Genomic DNA, 17655 nt, shown 5'->3' with positions numbered 1-17655 from the left:
ATTTAAATCGAACAAATTCAAATCGAGCAAAATTCAAATCGACTGAGTAACTTCAAATTGAACAAAACTCAAATCGAGCAAAGTTCAAATCGAATAAAATTCAAACCGAGCAAAATTCAAAGCTCCTAAACACTCAAAATTCTTCCCTATGACGTAATGGATAAAATATACTCGGAAAATTTGTGGACATTCAGCACTACGATATTAACGTAAATATTATTCGTAATTTAACAAAAAATAGTTTCAATAGGTTATTAATTTACATAAAATCTATGTATTCGACGCTATTAACTAATGCGAGATAACCATGAAATCTCCGGTTGAGAACTGTGCCTGAAAAGAATATGGTGAAAGTAATGGATTTGCACCATTAGCAATGGCTGCAGAAAATATGAATAATCCGTAGGATCGTTGCAGATATTAGTTAAAATTTAGTAAGGTAAAGTTTTAGACTTTTGCCTTGGAATGTCCAGAGTGATTTGCATTGTTTATAATGAAAGACGATTAATTCGATCTTCTGTTTAAAGCTCCAAATATAGAAATGCCTATGTAGTTTTGGGTTAAACTTTAAAATATAAAATTTCTAGGTAGTTTTGGGTTGAACTTTAAAATGTAAAAATGCATATTTAGGTGTTGGTTGAACTTTAAAATAAAACCATTCCTATATACATTTGGGTTGAACTTTAAAAATAAAAATGCTTATGTAGTTTTGGGATGAACTTTGAAGTATGAAAGTGCCTATATTTGAAATTTATGCCTATAAATGCCTAAATGCCTTTAAAATATAAAAATGGCGTGGGTTAAACTTTAAGTGCCGAGTTTATCATAGAAGGATTTTCTTGTCAAGCCTTTCATGTTGACGTAAAAGATTCTGCACAAAGCAGTGAAGGTAACTTAGAAGGGAACTTAAACAACTACTTGTCAATCCTAAGTGATGGAAAGTCTACAATGACAGATTACTTGGACCTGTATGTGCTTCATGAATAAATGAAAGTCCACTTTTAATTCCCATCCGAAGACTACAATGACAAACTACACTGTGTTCCGAACAGTTCTCAGTATACACGACCACTAATCCTGTCATCGTTATGATAAATCGATGATTCACCCTAGGTAAGATCATGAAATTCATGCTAATTTAAATTCATCAAGCGTCGTAAACTCATTTATTCACATTCATAGACATGCATATTGATGATGACTAGTGCCTGCAACATCAGAACGTACCTTGAGGTAGGTTAAGTTCTACACAAAAGACTTTTTAGTGAAAGGAACCTACCACATAGGATGTACTGTGCAAAGCAGACAACTTTTTCTCAGCTACGGAACTCTGCAAACATTGTGGACTCAACACTCAAAGAAATAAGGGAAGCTTTGTTGAAATAGCGATGGACTTTTCTCGAGAAAATGCGTTTCAGTGTTACTTTCGTTTTTTTTTCACGTGCAGGGTGTAAGAAACGTGTCAATATTTGGACAGTATACCCATAAATTTTATCAGTGTATGAGGAGAGGATGCTCTGAGTGAAGTTTAAATTTTACCGAGAAAAATTATGCTAACTTTTCTTCCGACATTCGCCGTCTTTAAACCCGTCAGCGACATTAAAATTTTTAGTCAAATGATGTCGGCTTGAAGAATCAGTTAAGAAATTTCTTATTATATCGGAAGCTTGGCGTATAAAGTATGAATAATGATACCATCTTCACCGGAAAACTTGAATGTTTACTCATTTCTAAGACATTCATAATACTAAATGTCTGAATATAACAGACCAGAATATCCTGAATTCATTCAAGTACTCAAATAGGGTATTCTGTATGAAAAATATTGCCTCGAAAAATGTTGAAAGTTTTAAGATACTCGAGTAATACTGATTTTTAAATTCGCCCTACCCACGTAAAGGTAATAAATAGTTAATTGAATATAGGTACTGTAGCGGCGAGTTTAAATTGAATAGCTAGCAAAACATGAACAAAACCAATGCGTTGTTGAACCAAAAATTAAATAGAATTAGCAGCCATGGGTGATGAAATAGTTTCTTGATTACAACAATTAGGGTTAAAATATCAATAATTATCTCATTCGTTCTGCCTAGAAGAATGCAAGAGTTTGTAGGGAAGAAGTGAGGCAGGTTTTGATAATACAGGCAAGACTTAGAATTGTTCATGAGGAACTTTATTGATGATACCGTAACCGCAGCCTGCACTGCACATACAGCAGCCGCTGAGTAGCTTTGTATGCAAATTTTTGGTTGTGGAAGAATCCTGGGGTAGAGCTATCAAAACCTGCGTAGCGGCCCAAGTACATGTAGCGGCCTAGGTACACGTAGCGGCCTATAAGGTACACGTAGCGGCCTAAGTACACGTAGCGGCCTAGGTACACGTAGCGGCCTAGGTACACGTAGCGGCCTAGGTAAACGTAGCGGCCTGGGTACACGTAGCGGCCTAGGTACATGTAGCGGCCTAAGTACACGTAGCGGCCTAAGTACACGTAGCGTCCTAAGTATCCGTAGCGGCCTAAGTACACGTAGCGGCTTAAGTACACGTAGCGGCCCATTTCTCGTCTGTGATTGGTGGGTTTAGGTTGAAAAGTCGTCAGTGATTGGCTGACAGAGTTACCAACTAGTAACAATTTTCGATCGTACGGCTCTTGGTGATGGTCTAACTTAACTAAACTGACTGGCTAGTTCTAGTGGTAGGACAGAACTTCGACGAATAAGTGCGATTTAATATTTTATATTTTTTCGTGATATATTGGTTGGAAAAAAATTCTGGATATTAGTGACATTAGGGTAATTGTGTGTGAGAAATGTACTTCAAAATACACGGCTTTACGCAAATTCTCACGATTTCTGATATTAGTACGTTAAATTATATTAGGAGAAGAATTCAAACAATGATAATTCAGACTATCGTTCACATTTTGCTGGATTAAAATTGATGAAATTATGCCTGCTATAACGGTTTTTGTTTGTGGGCAAAACAGCTTTTGAAAAAAAATCGTCTATAGGAAGAGTTGGAAGTGTCAGAGTAGGATATATTAAGCGTGGTAACACGTCTGTTCCCAGCGAGGTAACCCATGGCATAACAGTGACATTCGTTTTATTAAGCCAAGTGGTCGTTCAGCTTCCGACGTATGTATGTTTCTAATCATTATTTTGTTGAAAGATCCATGGTCGTCCAAGAACCAAAATCCGAGCGGATGTTTGCAGGTCTCCATTCAAAATCGATATATAAACATCAAAGTTCATTATTCCATCAATTGGAACTAACTTTCCGGTATCACTTGAGGAAAAATCCAAAATATTATTGATCCATCCCAGGCACGACTGTTGGGATTGTGTCTACCGGGATAATATTAAACCGGATACCACTTTAAATCTCAACAAAAACTAAAGCAAGAGATAGCTAGAGGTCGTCAAGATATTCGGATGGATATTCGGATGGAAGGACAAGATATTGATTATTGTATTGTAACAATGTTAGTATTTTCAAACTGTACGTATAATTATTTCTGAAGGTGTTGCGGAATTTATGCACGTTAAACGTTCTGAAATTCCTTTTTGCTTTGAAAATGTAGCGATATTTTTCTTATTACATACTGCATAGTTCAATCAAATCTTAGGCTCATGCAACCATTAATTTTGCGAGTAATTGAAGAAAACATGGAAGAGATGTACGAATAATTTCGTCGCTAACTGTATGAAGAAAATTTACAGTGCGAAACCGTCAAGTCTCCAGCTGCTCCGTAATTGCATGGAAACTCACATTTTCTTTTTTTTGCATTATTCCGTACAAAATAAGCATGCACAAGAAACTATTCAATCAGACTTTATAATTCAAAGAATTCATGAAGCAAGAACACTGGATATACACGATTTAGGTGGTTAACAATTATGAACCCGAGTGTAGAAAACGATTTCATGAAAAATAATTTATTTTCTCAGTGGTTAAAATCCGGGAAATGTATGAGTCAAATTTTCCAAATAGTTAGCACGCGGCACTGATAAGCTCTTTGACGACCAAACTGGGTCAGAATGACACACATAATGGCAAAAAGTGTATGGTTATTCGGTCATGGTGTTAATAATTTCTATGAATGTTAGAAATCTCAAATGAATGCGCATCTATAAATACTCGTTCATTTGAGATATAAGGAAAACTTTAGCGAAATACTATAACAAGTATGGCAGCCATAGGAGGAAGTGAAAAAAAATAATTATACTAGTATTAATTATTTCAAGAAGATGTATAAATTAAATAAATAAATATTTTATGCTCTTAATTCGTTATTTTAAAATACAGCTCCACAGTTACAATGTATTACAAAAACACAGTGTTGGTAACAAAAAAATGTATTAAGGTCAAGAAGAAGAAAAAAACCGGTAATACGGAACCAAAGTATCGTCTAATTTTACCGTATTTTCTCTTAGACAAACTACGTAGAATTAAGCCACTAGAAAATTGCATCAAGTGTCAGCTTTGCGGATAAAAATCTGTAGGAAGAGTCCGTAAAACGATCGTTATTCATTGGAGCCGGAGCAGCATGTGGCGCGGACGGTTATTTTGAAGCTGGCTATGCTTTTTGCAGCTCTATTACTGGGTATTTGCTGCTATATTACCAGGTATTAGCAGTAATTTGGCTTTGATAATGAAGGAAAACGGTTACTCACTTGGTGTTTCGATGTCGTTATTAAAGTTCGATAAGAACAACACCTTCACTGTCATTACAGTCGAGATTTTAAAGAATAAACTAAAGAAATTTTTATTTTAGAAGCTCTTACCAGCAATGTCTTCTTTTCATCAAGAAAAATAATGCAATAAAGCCAGGCTAATAATTATCATTATTAAAATACTCTTCACTGCGCACGAATAAACAGAAAAAAATTTCTCGATTTTTTTTCCATAGCGACGATGAAGGGCATCCCTGCCAACGCAACGATAAAAAATTAAATGACGAGTTTAAAATGAATAAACTTGAATAAAATTGAAATAATTACATACTGGACGTGGCAAGATTTCCATGTAATTATATGTCGTTTCTTACACATGAGTTATTGCGGAACAATTTTTTGGCTTCATACAAAAACATTATATTTCTGGCCTTATGTATTGCTCCGTAAAAAATTTCGTTCTCTTTCATTAAATTACATGATGGACACTCACATGAAAGATATTATGAATACAATGAAGGATAAATCTAAACCAATAAATTGTGTCTGATAAGCAGAATAAATGAGATTTTGTTATCTCCCAGTTTATTATAACTGTTCAAAAAACAGCGAAATATTTTTAGATGAAAAATTCTAAAAACGCTTCCAGAATTCTTTAGAACAGTTCATCTAATTCATAATTCATGAAAAACTACAAAATTATTGAACTAGTTTAGAATTTTTGAACTAATTAAGAATTATTGAGCTACTCCAGAATGATTGAGCTTATTCAACATTCGTGAGAAAAGTCAAAATTCCTGAACTAATTCAAAATTGCTGAACTAATTCTGAATTATTGAACTACTCCAGAATGATTGAATTAATTCAGAATTCTTGAAAACTCCAAAATTATTAAGATTATTTAACTAATTCCGAATTTTTTGACTAATTAAGAAATTTTGAACTAATTCCGTATTATTAAACTGCTTCAGAATAATTGAATTAATTCAGAATTATTGAACTACTCCGGAATGATTGAAATAATTTAGAATTATTGAACTACTCCAGAATGATTGTACTAATTGAATATTATTGAACTACTCCAGAATGATTGAACTAATCCAGAATGAACTAATCCAGATGAATTGAACTAATCAGAATTATTGAATTACTCCAGAATTATTGAAATACTTCAGAATAATTGAACTAATCCGGAATGATTGAACTAATTCAGAATTATTTAACCAATTCAGAATCATTGAACTACTCATGAATTATTGAAATACTTCAGAATGATTGAACTACTTCAGAATGATTGAACGTTTCCCTGCTTATTTACACGAACGCAGCCCACTTCATTTCGCCACATTCTCGCTGCAGGTTAATCCATCATTTACTTCATTCAAAAAATGTTCCTCGAGATCATTATGAGCTCCTCAATCATTGCCACAATCTACGAGAAATTCATGTAAAATTCCTGGAAATGTAGCGGGTTTTGGCGGAGAATTCATGCACTCAGAAGAATGAATTCAATTTGTTCAAATACTGACACACTTTTTAGCGCATTTTCTCATTTATGGAAAAAATGCACTATTGTGCTCGCCATGTCCGTCTGTCTGTCTGTCCGTCCGTCCATCTGTCTGTCCGTGACCTCAAGTTTTCTTCGACGAGAAAATGCGCTCTCTGTCACTTACTGCAGTGAGTACTGAGTTATGTATATTTTTTACCCTCTTCATAAATAGAAATAGTAGACGTAGCACTGATACGTTTTTTTGCCGGGCCAAACTGGGTTAGGATGACCCAGTCAAGGACAAAAAGTGTATGGTTATTTGGACAAATTCTCACTCATTTCTCTGAATGAAAGACAAGAACAAAAGAAGCTTGTCTATTCAATGTGTTTAACAACTAAGCATCTAGGGCTGACTGGTAAGTTTTTATAAAACTTCAGCTTTATTATTTCATGGAAATGTCTGCGAAGGAATTAATATTTTTACATTGACGTATAGAGGAGCAGTGCATGGCTGATGTTTTTATTTCAGTTATAAATTTCGTCAAATCAAGATAGAGAAAGGTGAATATCCTTGATAATTATTCATTCACATTACCTGTAGCTTGAATACGACACTGGGTTACGATGAAAATTATTTTTAATAAAGAAGGATTGCTAGACTTCGGTCATTGGGTTCAGCGATGCCAGTTCACAGTGTAGCGTTTAACATTTTACGTCCGGCATTTAATTTACCTGCAAAAACTAACAAGCCTGGAATTACGTATAAATTTACGAAAAAATTGGCCGCATGATTTCGTTTTCAACTATCGGCAGAAAAATGCCTATACAATTTGAATTCGGGAGAAATCCAGAACTTGTTAACGAATAAATTTTACGTATTCTAGACGTAGGCATATAAGAAAAAAAAACAAATAATAATGACTGACGTCGACCTTCAGCACAAAAATGTGTCAAAAAATTCTTAAATTTTGTTAACAATGCGTTAAAGTCTACCATGAAATTTAATTTTTAGCAGCTAAATAATACAGCTACAACATTGTAAACTCACAGGAACTGGAAGAAACAGCACCATTATCAATGACAAAGAAAAATTCATCTAACGACACTCAGCTACCGAAATAATACAATAACTTTAACATTGAAGAAGGAGCCGACGTGAACGCAAGGGAGACTTTCACAAATTCTTACGGCGAAGTCGGCAAGATAAGAATGGCAATTATCTCGGACTTCTCAACTTATTTGCGATGCAAGATGATGAGAGCACCGGACTGCAAAGATGGTCGAGTTTATAAAGACCATCAAACCATCTACATCAGACCGGAGGCGGAGCGGTGACGAACGATATAAAAGAAGCAGTTTTTGTATAGAAGCATTCAAGTAAATTTACAGAGCTTCGCCCGGTAATGAGGCTCGGTAGTGAAGCTTGTCAAATTCGATAACTAAGTCTGTGTTCCATTCAACAGCAGCGGAAAATTAATGAAGGCGGTCGCGGGAAAACTGCTCTTTGAAATAAATTGTGTACATGGGTGATCCTATGTACTTATTAACACAAAAATATCTTGCAATTTTCTCTGAACTTAGACATTAATTAACTAATTCCTATAGAAGCGCAGATTAGTTATCTTGAATTATTATTGGATGCAAGGCTTATTTGCTGAAAGATATTGCATGAGCGGAATTTACGGGCCGAATTTGGTTGAATTTTGCGACCAACTTTACAATTATCATAGAAGGTGCGGCTAATCATAAATTTGCTCAAACCACGTCAATTTTAAGTACAAAAACTATTTGAGTTTTACATCTTCAACAAAAAAATCAGTTACTGAAATTTTCCACAACTGTGCTTAAGAGATCGAAAAATGCTCAAATTTTCACAAAAATGTATTCACATTGCCATTAAAATTAACGGAAGTAGTTAACTAGATTATCAAAATTACCTGCGAGATGGTAACAAATCGACAAATTATGGCAGCATTTACAAAATCTAACGAGCGGTAAAGACTGAATCGGATTTTAATTTGCCCCTGGGCGCAAAAAAGAGCTACTGGCCTAAATACTCTTCATAAAAGCAGCAAAAAATTCTTCGCGTGCCGCTAATTCTTTGGTTATTGTACGTCGTCTGCGAGCGCATGCAGCGCTTGCTTTTGTTGACAGCTTGTTGAGCTTTAATTTCTTTTCCCTCTTTTTAGCGCATTTTCTCATTTATGGAAAAAATGCACTATTGTGCTCGCCATGTCCGTCCGTCTGTCCGTGACTTCAAGTTTTCGTCGACGAGAAAATGCGCTCTCTGTCACTCACTGCAGTGAGTACTGAGTTATATTTTTTCCCCTTTCCCTTACCCTTACAATTTTATATATATTTACACCTCACATAAATATCTTAATTTGTTACTCCTACAGCTCATAACATTCAAGATTCGTAGCTCCCAAAATTTATTACCTTTACTGCTACCTCTCTTCAAAATTCGTTACCCTCACAGTTCGTTACCCTTACAGTACATTACCCTCACAATTCGTTACCCTCACAGTTCGTTACCCTAACAGTTCGTTACCCTCACAATTCGTTACCCTCACAGTTCGTTACCCTAACAGTTCGTTACCCTCACATCCTCACAGTTCGTTACCCTCACAGTTCGTTACCTTCACAGTTCTTTACCCTCACAGTTCTTTACCCTCACAGTTCGTTACCCTCACAGTTCGTTACCATCATAGCTGCCTTTTTCGTTTAATTGAACCAGTTTGCAATATCAGCCACAAATTTCGTGAAGAACAGTAAACTTGTAATTCATTCAACTCATTTTAGCTTATACACTCAATAGAATAAATATGATTTGAACAAAAATATGTGGAGTATCCATTTGAATCTATCGATATCGTGGCATCGTTCATTACTAATAGGTACGATGATCGAGGAATAAACTACCTATTGCAATAGAAAAAATTATCGTGTAATTAGAACTGGTTAGAAGAATTGACAGCCGATCTTGGTAAATTCTCTGAGAAACCGAAATTGAAATGTCGCTGTTGAACAGCTTTGCCTGTAATTGCTCTACGGTCATTGCAACGCAATTTTCAACACACATTAACAGTTTGATATTCAGCGATACAAAAGTTCCGAGACTTCTTCACGGCAATTAACTCATATATTTTAATTAAGCTTTGTACCATTTACCGTATGCTAATTTTACACCCAAAAATTTCCGGATTCGTAAATGAAAACTAAGCGTTTCTGGATTTTTTCGTTTTATCATCGTTACTAGCTGCCCATTATTTTCACTAGATCTTCAGAATTATTTCGGTAGCTTGTCATAAAATGGTGACATATAAGAACAGTAAACGAAGAAAAAACAGATGGCATCACTTGAGTTAATCAGATTTGGCTGTTGTTTACAAGCACTGATAAAACACTGTTGAAATTGATTGATTAAATGGTTAAATTATAACGACGCAATTAATAATGATAAAAGATACCAGTGTAATTTTGGCACCGAAATAACATCAGTTTTCTTCCCATCGTAGGAATTTCAATAGCTGCACAATGGATACAACATCAGGCAAGGTATAATAGTCCAGGGCTATGCATTGATTTCTAGGGTAAAATAGATCATAGAAAGCAGTTAGTAAATTGAAAACGAATGACTAATCTGTTGAACTTTTGATTATAATAGTAGTTTTTCAAAAACACTTGCTCTATCAGCCTCCCATATAGATAACTGATTTAGCCTACAGATGCATTCAGCTGATCTAGCACACTGATGACTTCAGCTGATCTAGCACACTGATGCATTCAGCTGATCTAGCACACTGATGCATTCAGCTGATCTAGCACACTGATGCATTCAGCTGATCTAGCACACTGATGCATTCAGCTGATCTAGCACACTGATGCATTAAAAAAAATGTTTGTTGATGAATAATGTCGTAATATGTAAAAGTTAATTATGAAAAGATAGGATGGTCGTTAAGATCACAAATTCTCTTAATAATTTACATTTCAAACAACTGTTTATTGAATGTAGTATTCGCTTGTTTCACATGCAATTGCTTCAGGTGCGAGTAAATTAGAAATTAAATGCTAGCATTAGCGATCAAATAATTTTACTTCTCCTTGCCAAATTTAGAAAAACACATATTGACTTTGGCCTCAAAATTATTACATTGACCGGAAGTTCTTCCATTATCGCAGTCCCAGGTTTAATTCTCGTAATTCTAGGGTTGAAAATAACATCAATTCATGTCCTAATCGACATTAAAAACCTTGAAATTAGCTGGCTCACGAATGTAGAACATTGGTTCTGCCGGGAACATTCAAATAAACGATGTGGCGTGTTACATCTCGAATAGTTCTAGGAACTACTATTCATTTGGAACATATGTTCGGAAACATTAAAAATAAGCTCATTTACTTCAGGCTAAAATTCAGACTTAGGTTATGAAATATAAAAGACAACTATCAAAATGCCACTTCGTGTAAGAGAAGTAAAATTTTGGCACACATGCACAATGAAAAGTTGATTTGAAACATGTGTACGTTTAACATCACTGGATAAATAGAAGAATTATGAATAAATTTCAATAGCAACTTGACTTTATTCGCACTGTTAACATGAAACTTCTTAATGTCACCACACTTATTACGTCACGTGGTCGTTTACAGCACAAAACAGTCACGATGTTCAACACTGTTAGCATTCAACGGTTCGGCACATCACAGACGAAATGCATACGAAAAAAATGAGTGCAGTGTGAAGCATTTTCATAAATCATTAAAGTTTTACGTGTTACACTGACTTTATGATAACAATAAGGCAGGAAGAGACACCATGTATGCTAAATACAGGCAAAAAAGAGTGCAATGTGAAGCATTTTAATAAATCATCAAATTTTTACGTGTTACACTGACTTCATGATAATAAGAAGACAAGTAGAGACACAATGTATAAAAAATACAGGCAAAAACACGTCGAATAAATTAAAGTATTAGGTGAATTCTTACCTGTGTATTGAAAAGTGAGTGATCTCTTCCAGGGTCCGATGAAGTGCCTGAATCTGGAGACGAATCCACTGTCAGGTTGAGGGAAGACTGATAATTTTTGCCAGGTCTGGCATATCTGTCGAAGGTATCTGAGGCGGCATATTCGGAACGCACAAGTGTGTGTTGTGGTTCATTGGGTCTGTAATAGTCATGGTAATATGGATCAGGCGCGGTGTATGAGGTTGTAGTACCTCGTATCACTGGGGAAGCTGTGGTAGTGTAAGACTGTGGAGGAGGACTGAGATACACATGTTCAAAACCCGACTGTGAAGCAGGTGCGGGTGGAAAATTAATAAACCCGGCACTCATTTTAGAATCGGATGAATCCAAAGGCTGCGAAGACACAATAGTGAAGGCGGCAGTCTGTGCCAGACGTGGCCTATCACCGCCTTCTTCTTTAATTTGTGCCTCTAGTTCTTGTTTAGTCGCTTGATCAAGCCTGGCTGTAGACCCTTCTATGACCGAGGGCTGCAGCAGCACCATACGTCGTCTGTCTACGATCAAGTGAGGAGAAGGACTGATAGACCTGCGGGTAAGGTCCTCAGGTTCGCGCTTGACACCACCATCGCTTGTCCCGCCCACCATGTATACATGGCCCAGAGTCCCTCCGCTTCCATTGGTCAGCTTCGAGTCCAGGACCGTAGCAACGCCTGGGCTCCTGGAAATGAGAAAAAATTCACCTGAGATCCTTGGCCAATCACCTGAGATTCCTAGCACGGAGAGGTGGAGCATAGCAACTCTACGGCATACATCTACACACATTGAAAATGAAAATGCAGTGTTTTAGTTTATATGCACTTAAATTTAATCACTTCAACTGGATACGTGCATGTATAAAATGAATTATTTATTTAAAATGAAAAACTACTTCTTCGGGAAGAATTTCTTTGCATTAATTTAGTTTATTGGTGCCGGTTTTAACCACAATTTGCACAAAAAATTGAATGCGGATGGTGTAAAGGGCACAAAGTCCACTGGTGTGGCGAGCCAGAAGCTAAACTGGTAGAAGATGTGCGCTTGTATTGCATGCCGGCTGACCCAGACTAGTCTCATCTTCTCTCCTAAAGCCTGTTCAGGTATTTTTTCGCTTCACTGCAGAACTAGAACTTGACGTTAGATGTACCGTACAGCTGAGGGGATAACCGGCTTAGTCCGAAACTAGTTTTGCTAGTACATAAGAGAACATTAAATTCTAGCCAAAACACGTGCCCAACTACTGTGATGGTTAATCACTCATTTGGAACAAAAGATTATTGAGCTTTCTTTAGATTTTCCTGAGATCTTAACACTGCGGTAGTTGTGCAAAATCCATTTTGTTAACAATATAAGATTTTTTTATGAGTTTTCAAAAAATGAAACGGGGTTGAAAAAAATCTTTCTGAGCGAAAACACCTGGAGTCTTGACTAGTTTTTCTTAAGGTTCAAGAACCACAACAGCTGCCCATTGAAAATTTTAAGGAGACTTCAACGCTCCATTGAAGTGATCAGAGCCGACGCTATGCAGGTGAACTGCACACTCAGAGAGATGAGGGAGACATTGTCCAAATTTAACTCGACAAATGGACCTACTTCTTACATGAACCTAAGAGGTTTTGCGAAAAAATACCGTTATTAAGGCCGTATAATAAAGTGGGTGTCATGCTTAGCCAAGTTGCAATATATCAACCGAATAATTTTCTTCACTATATTAATTAACGTTCTATTGTGGAAGCGTACCAAGCGATGCAATTTGTCCGTTTGTCGGAAGGTTCGAACCTGTATTACAATTAGCTTATAGATCCCGCAATGAGTTGTATTACGATCAATCGAACAAAAACTCGTCGCTATCTCCTGAACGTAAGAAATGTTTTGAAGATACTTTCATCATTAAGTAAAGAATTATGTCGAGTATTCGTATTAGGGAAATAGGTTCTTAAAAATCATCTAATTAGCCGTCTAAAGAATATGCGTGGAAATTTGGGACTCACCACTAAGAAAAATTATCGAGGCATAATGTTTAGAGAGTGACACACTATCTTACAAATAGCACGAGCAGAGAACAGATGAAGCCTTGATATATATACACCATTTTACAGGACCAAACCGAGTCAGGATGACCCACTCAAGAGCAAAAAATGCTTCGCTTTTTGGACAAACCTCACTGATTTTCATGAGTGTAACTTTTGAGTATTTCCACTACAGGGGAGCCTGTCCGTTTTATATGTGACATTAAAGGTAAAAAATTTATAACTATAAAAAATACAACATTCACCCTTGCTAAACAATGAATCTTATCTTAAGTAGACATGCTAAAATATATTTTAATAACAATATTAAAACCTAGATAGATATTAATTGACTTGATAGTTTAAGGGTAAATCAACATCAACAAACAGTGATTCTACTATGCCTTGCTTATTGTTTATTTATTGATGCAGTATATGCCATATTAAATATATAGACGTGCCAAAAACATAATGAAGATAGTGATAAAAAACATGATGGTGAACATGATGAAGAAAGTGATGATGAATATGATGAAGAAAGTTATGATGAAAGTGTTGATGAACAAGATGAAGAAAGTGATGATGAACATGATGAGGAACAGGATGGTGAACATGATGAAGAAAGTGATGATGAATATAATGAAGAAAGTGATGAGGAAAGTGATGATGAACACGATGAAGCAAGTGATGATGAACATTATGAAGAACACGATGAAGAAAGTGATAATGAACATGATGTAGATAGTGATTAAAAATATAATGAAAAACGTGATGAAGAATATGAAACTATTTTCTATCATCAATCATCCATCACTCACAGTTGACTTCAAGTAATCAGATGCTTGCTGCGATTCATCATGAGAACACGGCACAACACTGAATAAATTCATTAAGTTCTCATATTGCATTTTAGTTTTAGATTTGATAGATCCACTCAGTGCATTTTCTCATTTGTTGAAAAAATGCACTATTGTGCTCGCCATGTCCGTCCGTCCGTCTGTCTGTCTATCCGTGACCACGTTTTCGTCGACGAGAAAATGCGCTCTCTGTCACTCACTGCAGTGAGTACTGAGTTATATTTTTTTCAGAATGCACTTCTAGCAATGCCTTTTTTGCCCTTGCGTGGGTCATCCTGACTCAGTTTGGGTCGGCATAAGGGCGTATCAGTGTTACGTCCGCTCCCAGTTGGCGTGGGTAAAAAAGAGCGTTGCTATTTAGACAACAAGATCAACTGATTCCTCTGAGTGTTGACTGTACTGAGCCATGAGCAGCTAATGTGGTGCTTTCTTTTTATGTTGTTATCGCTTAGAGGCAAGTAATCTTTTTGTTATCGCTTAGGGGGGAACTAATCAGCACGGAATTTTAATGTTGGAAGCATCATTAACTTTCACCAAGTTAACGGTTAATGCTGAATAATGCGCGAATTATCGTGATAGGGCAGATGCCATGCTGTTCTGACCATTGGGCAAATAAATAGATTGGATACATAATAAAAGCGTGAGATAAAAGATAAGAGATAAAGCGAGAGACAATAATGTTTTAATGATGTGTTTCAAATTTGAACAAATTGCAAATTATTTTTTGCCTTAACTTATTTAACAAATAAATACCGCTTTTCAGAATGAAAATGGGAAACATTGATTTACAAATTACTTTTTTCAGAGCAAAAGCGTTTTGTTCACAACGACTAAAAATGTCCATTTTTGTAGCCCATTTATGATTTCAGAAGTAAGAATTATTCACATATCGGAACCTATAGCGACTCGGATCCAATCATCCTTGTAAAAACATACGTTAGAATTTTTATTTTTCGAAACTGGTGCGGAATTTCCACTTCCATAGGAAATCAAATAAAAAAAAGAACTATTATCATCTAATTTATATTGTGACGAATTTCCGGGCGGAGATCGTAAAATTCAGAAGGCTTTTAGCTGTATTCTCAACGAAAATACTATTTTACCGCATAAACGATACCGTGCAACATCTTTTACATCTTTTTTACATCTTTTACATTCTACCGAATTCTTATCGCCTCATTTCCGACATCGACGTAAAATTTTATACTCGCGTTGTCAGTTTACGACTCCAAAGTAAAGCTATTTTTGCAACATTCTTCTTCAAGAAAAGTACAAGAAAAAAACTCCAAGGGTATAAACCGGGATATTTTTTGCATCGTACAAGACTAGGATTCCGGTGCGCAGAGGCAGTAAAATTTTTTATCGAGCTCTAAAACGAGGATGATATTAATTTGCACTCCATGCTGCGTCGTTACGAGAATTGTTAACTATAATAACTGTGCATACTTCGTTATTCGAAATAATTACAACGCAGAATACAGGTTGATGTGAAATATAACATGAAAGCAATAATGAAACATGACATGAAACTGTCTCCAATTTGTTAAGGCGGGGAATGAATAGAGAAGAAAAAAAGGGCACATCGAATTACGATTATTATGAGAATTTGAATATATAGTTTATTTGATACAGTACGCTATTGCACTGCAATCATTAGCTAACTATTGTTCGGTTCTGGCAGAGAAAGCTGGCAGGAAAGGTTGGTGGTAGAAAAGGCTGTCCAAGAAGGCTAACAGGAAAGTTTGGCTGAAAAGGCTCTCAGAGAAAGCAGGTAGAGAAGGCAGGTAGAATAGGCTGGTAGAGAAGGCCAGTAGATAAGGCTGATAGAGAAGGCTGGTAGAGAAGGCTGGTAGAGAAGGCTGGTAGAGAAGGCTGGTAGAGAAGGCTGGTAGAGAAGGCTGGTAGAGAAGGCTGGTAGAGAAGGCAGGTAGAGAAGGCTGGTAGAGAAGGCTGGTTTGTAGAGAAGGCTGGTAGAGAAGGCCAGTAGAGACGGCTGGTAGAGAAGGCCAGTAGAGACGGCTGGCAGAGAAGGCCAGTAGAGAAGGCTGGCATAGAGAAGGCCAGTAGAGAAGGCTGACTAATGGCCCCAAGTTGCTGATTTCACGTCTGCTTTAATTGGACAGGGGCGGTATCTCGGGAACGCTAGGTGCCGGCGATTGCTGCAACAGCCCGCAAATTCCGGGAATTCTTGGAACAGAGATGACGCTCAAAAAACCTTCAAGTGACCGCATTCGGATAATAAAATTTGATTGCAATCTTGAGGGGACGAAAAAATTTTGGACTTCTTGAGGAACCAAAAAACTGAAAAATTCGTAGGCTGGCGTACGACGAAAACCTCAGAGTGAAGGAAACTTGCATTTTTTTCGCAAAAATTTAATGAAACGAACTAAAAGTATAGTGAAGTTCTTGAGGGGAAGAAAAAACTGAGGTTTTGAGGGAACGAAAAATAGAAAGAAAAAATTTTGTAGCTGGTGTATGTCAAAAACTTCTGGGTGATTTTTCCTAATTAAAAAAGAAAAACGACGAAAAATATGACTGGATATAATGTTTGCAGTCATGTTGATGAGATGCTTGGATAAATTATATTAATTTATCGATAAATTTGAAGAGACTATCAAAATTATACATATTTATATACACTGTTAGAATTGTCAGTTATAGCAACTTCACCAAAAAAGAAATTTTAATTTCATTTGCCTGTTAATGTTATCATTTCATCAAAACTTTCACCCATGGTATATCACCCATGTTATCTCACCCATGGCATCTCAACCATGGCACATCACCCATGTTATCTCACCCACGGTATCTCACCCAAAGGTATATCCCCAACACACCCATTACTCACCCATCATCATGACGATACGATGTCTCGTAGAGTATGGGTACGGTGACTGTTGTGTCATCCAGACCATGTATGTTGAGCATGGTGTTGGTAGCGGAAGTGAGCGGGGTATCATAATATGTTGCATGTGATGTCACAGGTGCAGTACGCCATGTGATGTTACCCATGTTGCTGATGCTAGTGAGTCCAGTAACGCTAACTATGTTGCTACCGTCGATGTTATGTTGATCGCTGGACGTTAATTCAACCAAAGCAGTTTCCTGGACATCACCAGCGCTACCACAACGTTGGTGTTGCTGGTGTGGTTGCTGTTGGTGATGGTCGTCAGGTGCAGGGGCAGAAATCAGCTGCACTTGCAGCTGGGAAGTGTTCAGGTGAGCCAGCTGATCAGGGCTGAGTATTTCTCCACCTGCTGTGGTCAGATGCAGCTGAGTGGACATGGTGGACTGGGGGCTGTCCATCTGGGTCTCGGTGTCCATAGGGGCCTCCACTTGGTGCAGCTGCAAATGAAATTAAAAATCATCAGTTAATTATGTCGTCAATTAACCCAATCATAAATTAAACTAATTATCAATCAACTAAATCATCAATTAACCAAATTATCAATTAATCCAATTATCAATTAACCTAATTTTCAATTAACCAAGTAATCAATTAATCCAATTATCAATTAACCCAATTATCAATTTACTACATTATCAATTAACCAAGTCACAAAAAAATTAAAAAAGCAGAAAACGTCCAACGAATTCATTATTCATCACAAACCAAGACG

At 36.6% G+C, this 17655-nt stretch overlaps 1 protein-coding gene across 2 annotated transcripts in view; it reads right to left on the bottom strand.

Moving 5' to 3' along the window:
- LOC108675154 (protein grainyhead) overlaps positions 1-17435 on the bottom strand; it is a 69586-nt gene extending 52151 nt beyond the window's left edge. The window contains exons 1-2 of one of the 2 annotated variants that reach the window (XM_018163143.2): positions 16884-17435; positions 11155-11851 (exon numbers count right to left, since the gene is read on the bottom strand). In XM_018163143.2, coding sequence (XP_018018632.1) covers positions 11155-11851; positions 16884-17359 — 1173 coding nt within the window. In that variant the 5' untranslated portion in view covers positions 17360-17435. The remainder of the gene's footprint in view (positions 1-11154; positions 11852-16883) is intronic. The other variant, XM_018163144.2, reaches the window with a different exon arrangement.
- Between the last annotated feature and the right edge of the window lie 220 nt (positions 17436-17655).

This window comes from Hyalella azteca, unplaced genomic scaffold (assembly GCF_000764305.2).
Source record: "Hyalella azteca isolate HAZT.00-mixed unplaced genomic scaffold, Hazt_2.0.2 contig4286, whole genome shotgun sequence".
Taxonomy (NCBI): Eukaryota; Metazoa; Arthropoda; class Malacostraca; order Amphipoda; family Hyalellidae; genus Hyalella; species Hyalella azteca.
Note: the sequence above shows the minus strand (reverse complement) of the source record. Positions and strands in the feature narration are given on the sequence as shown.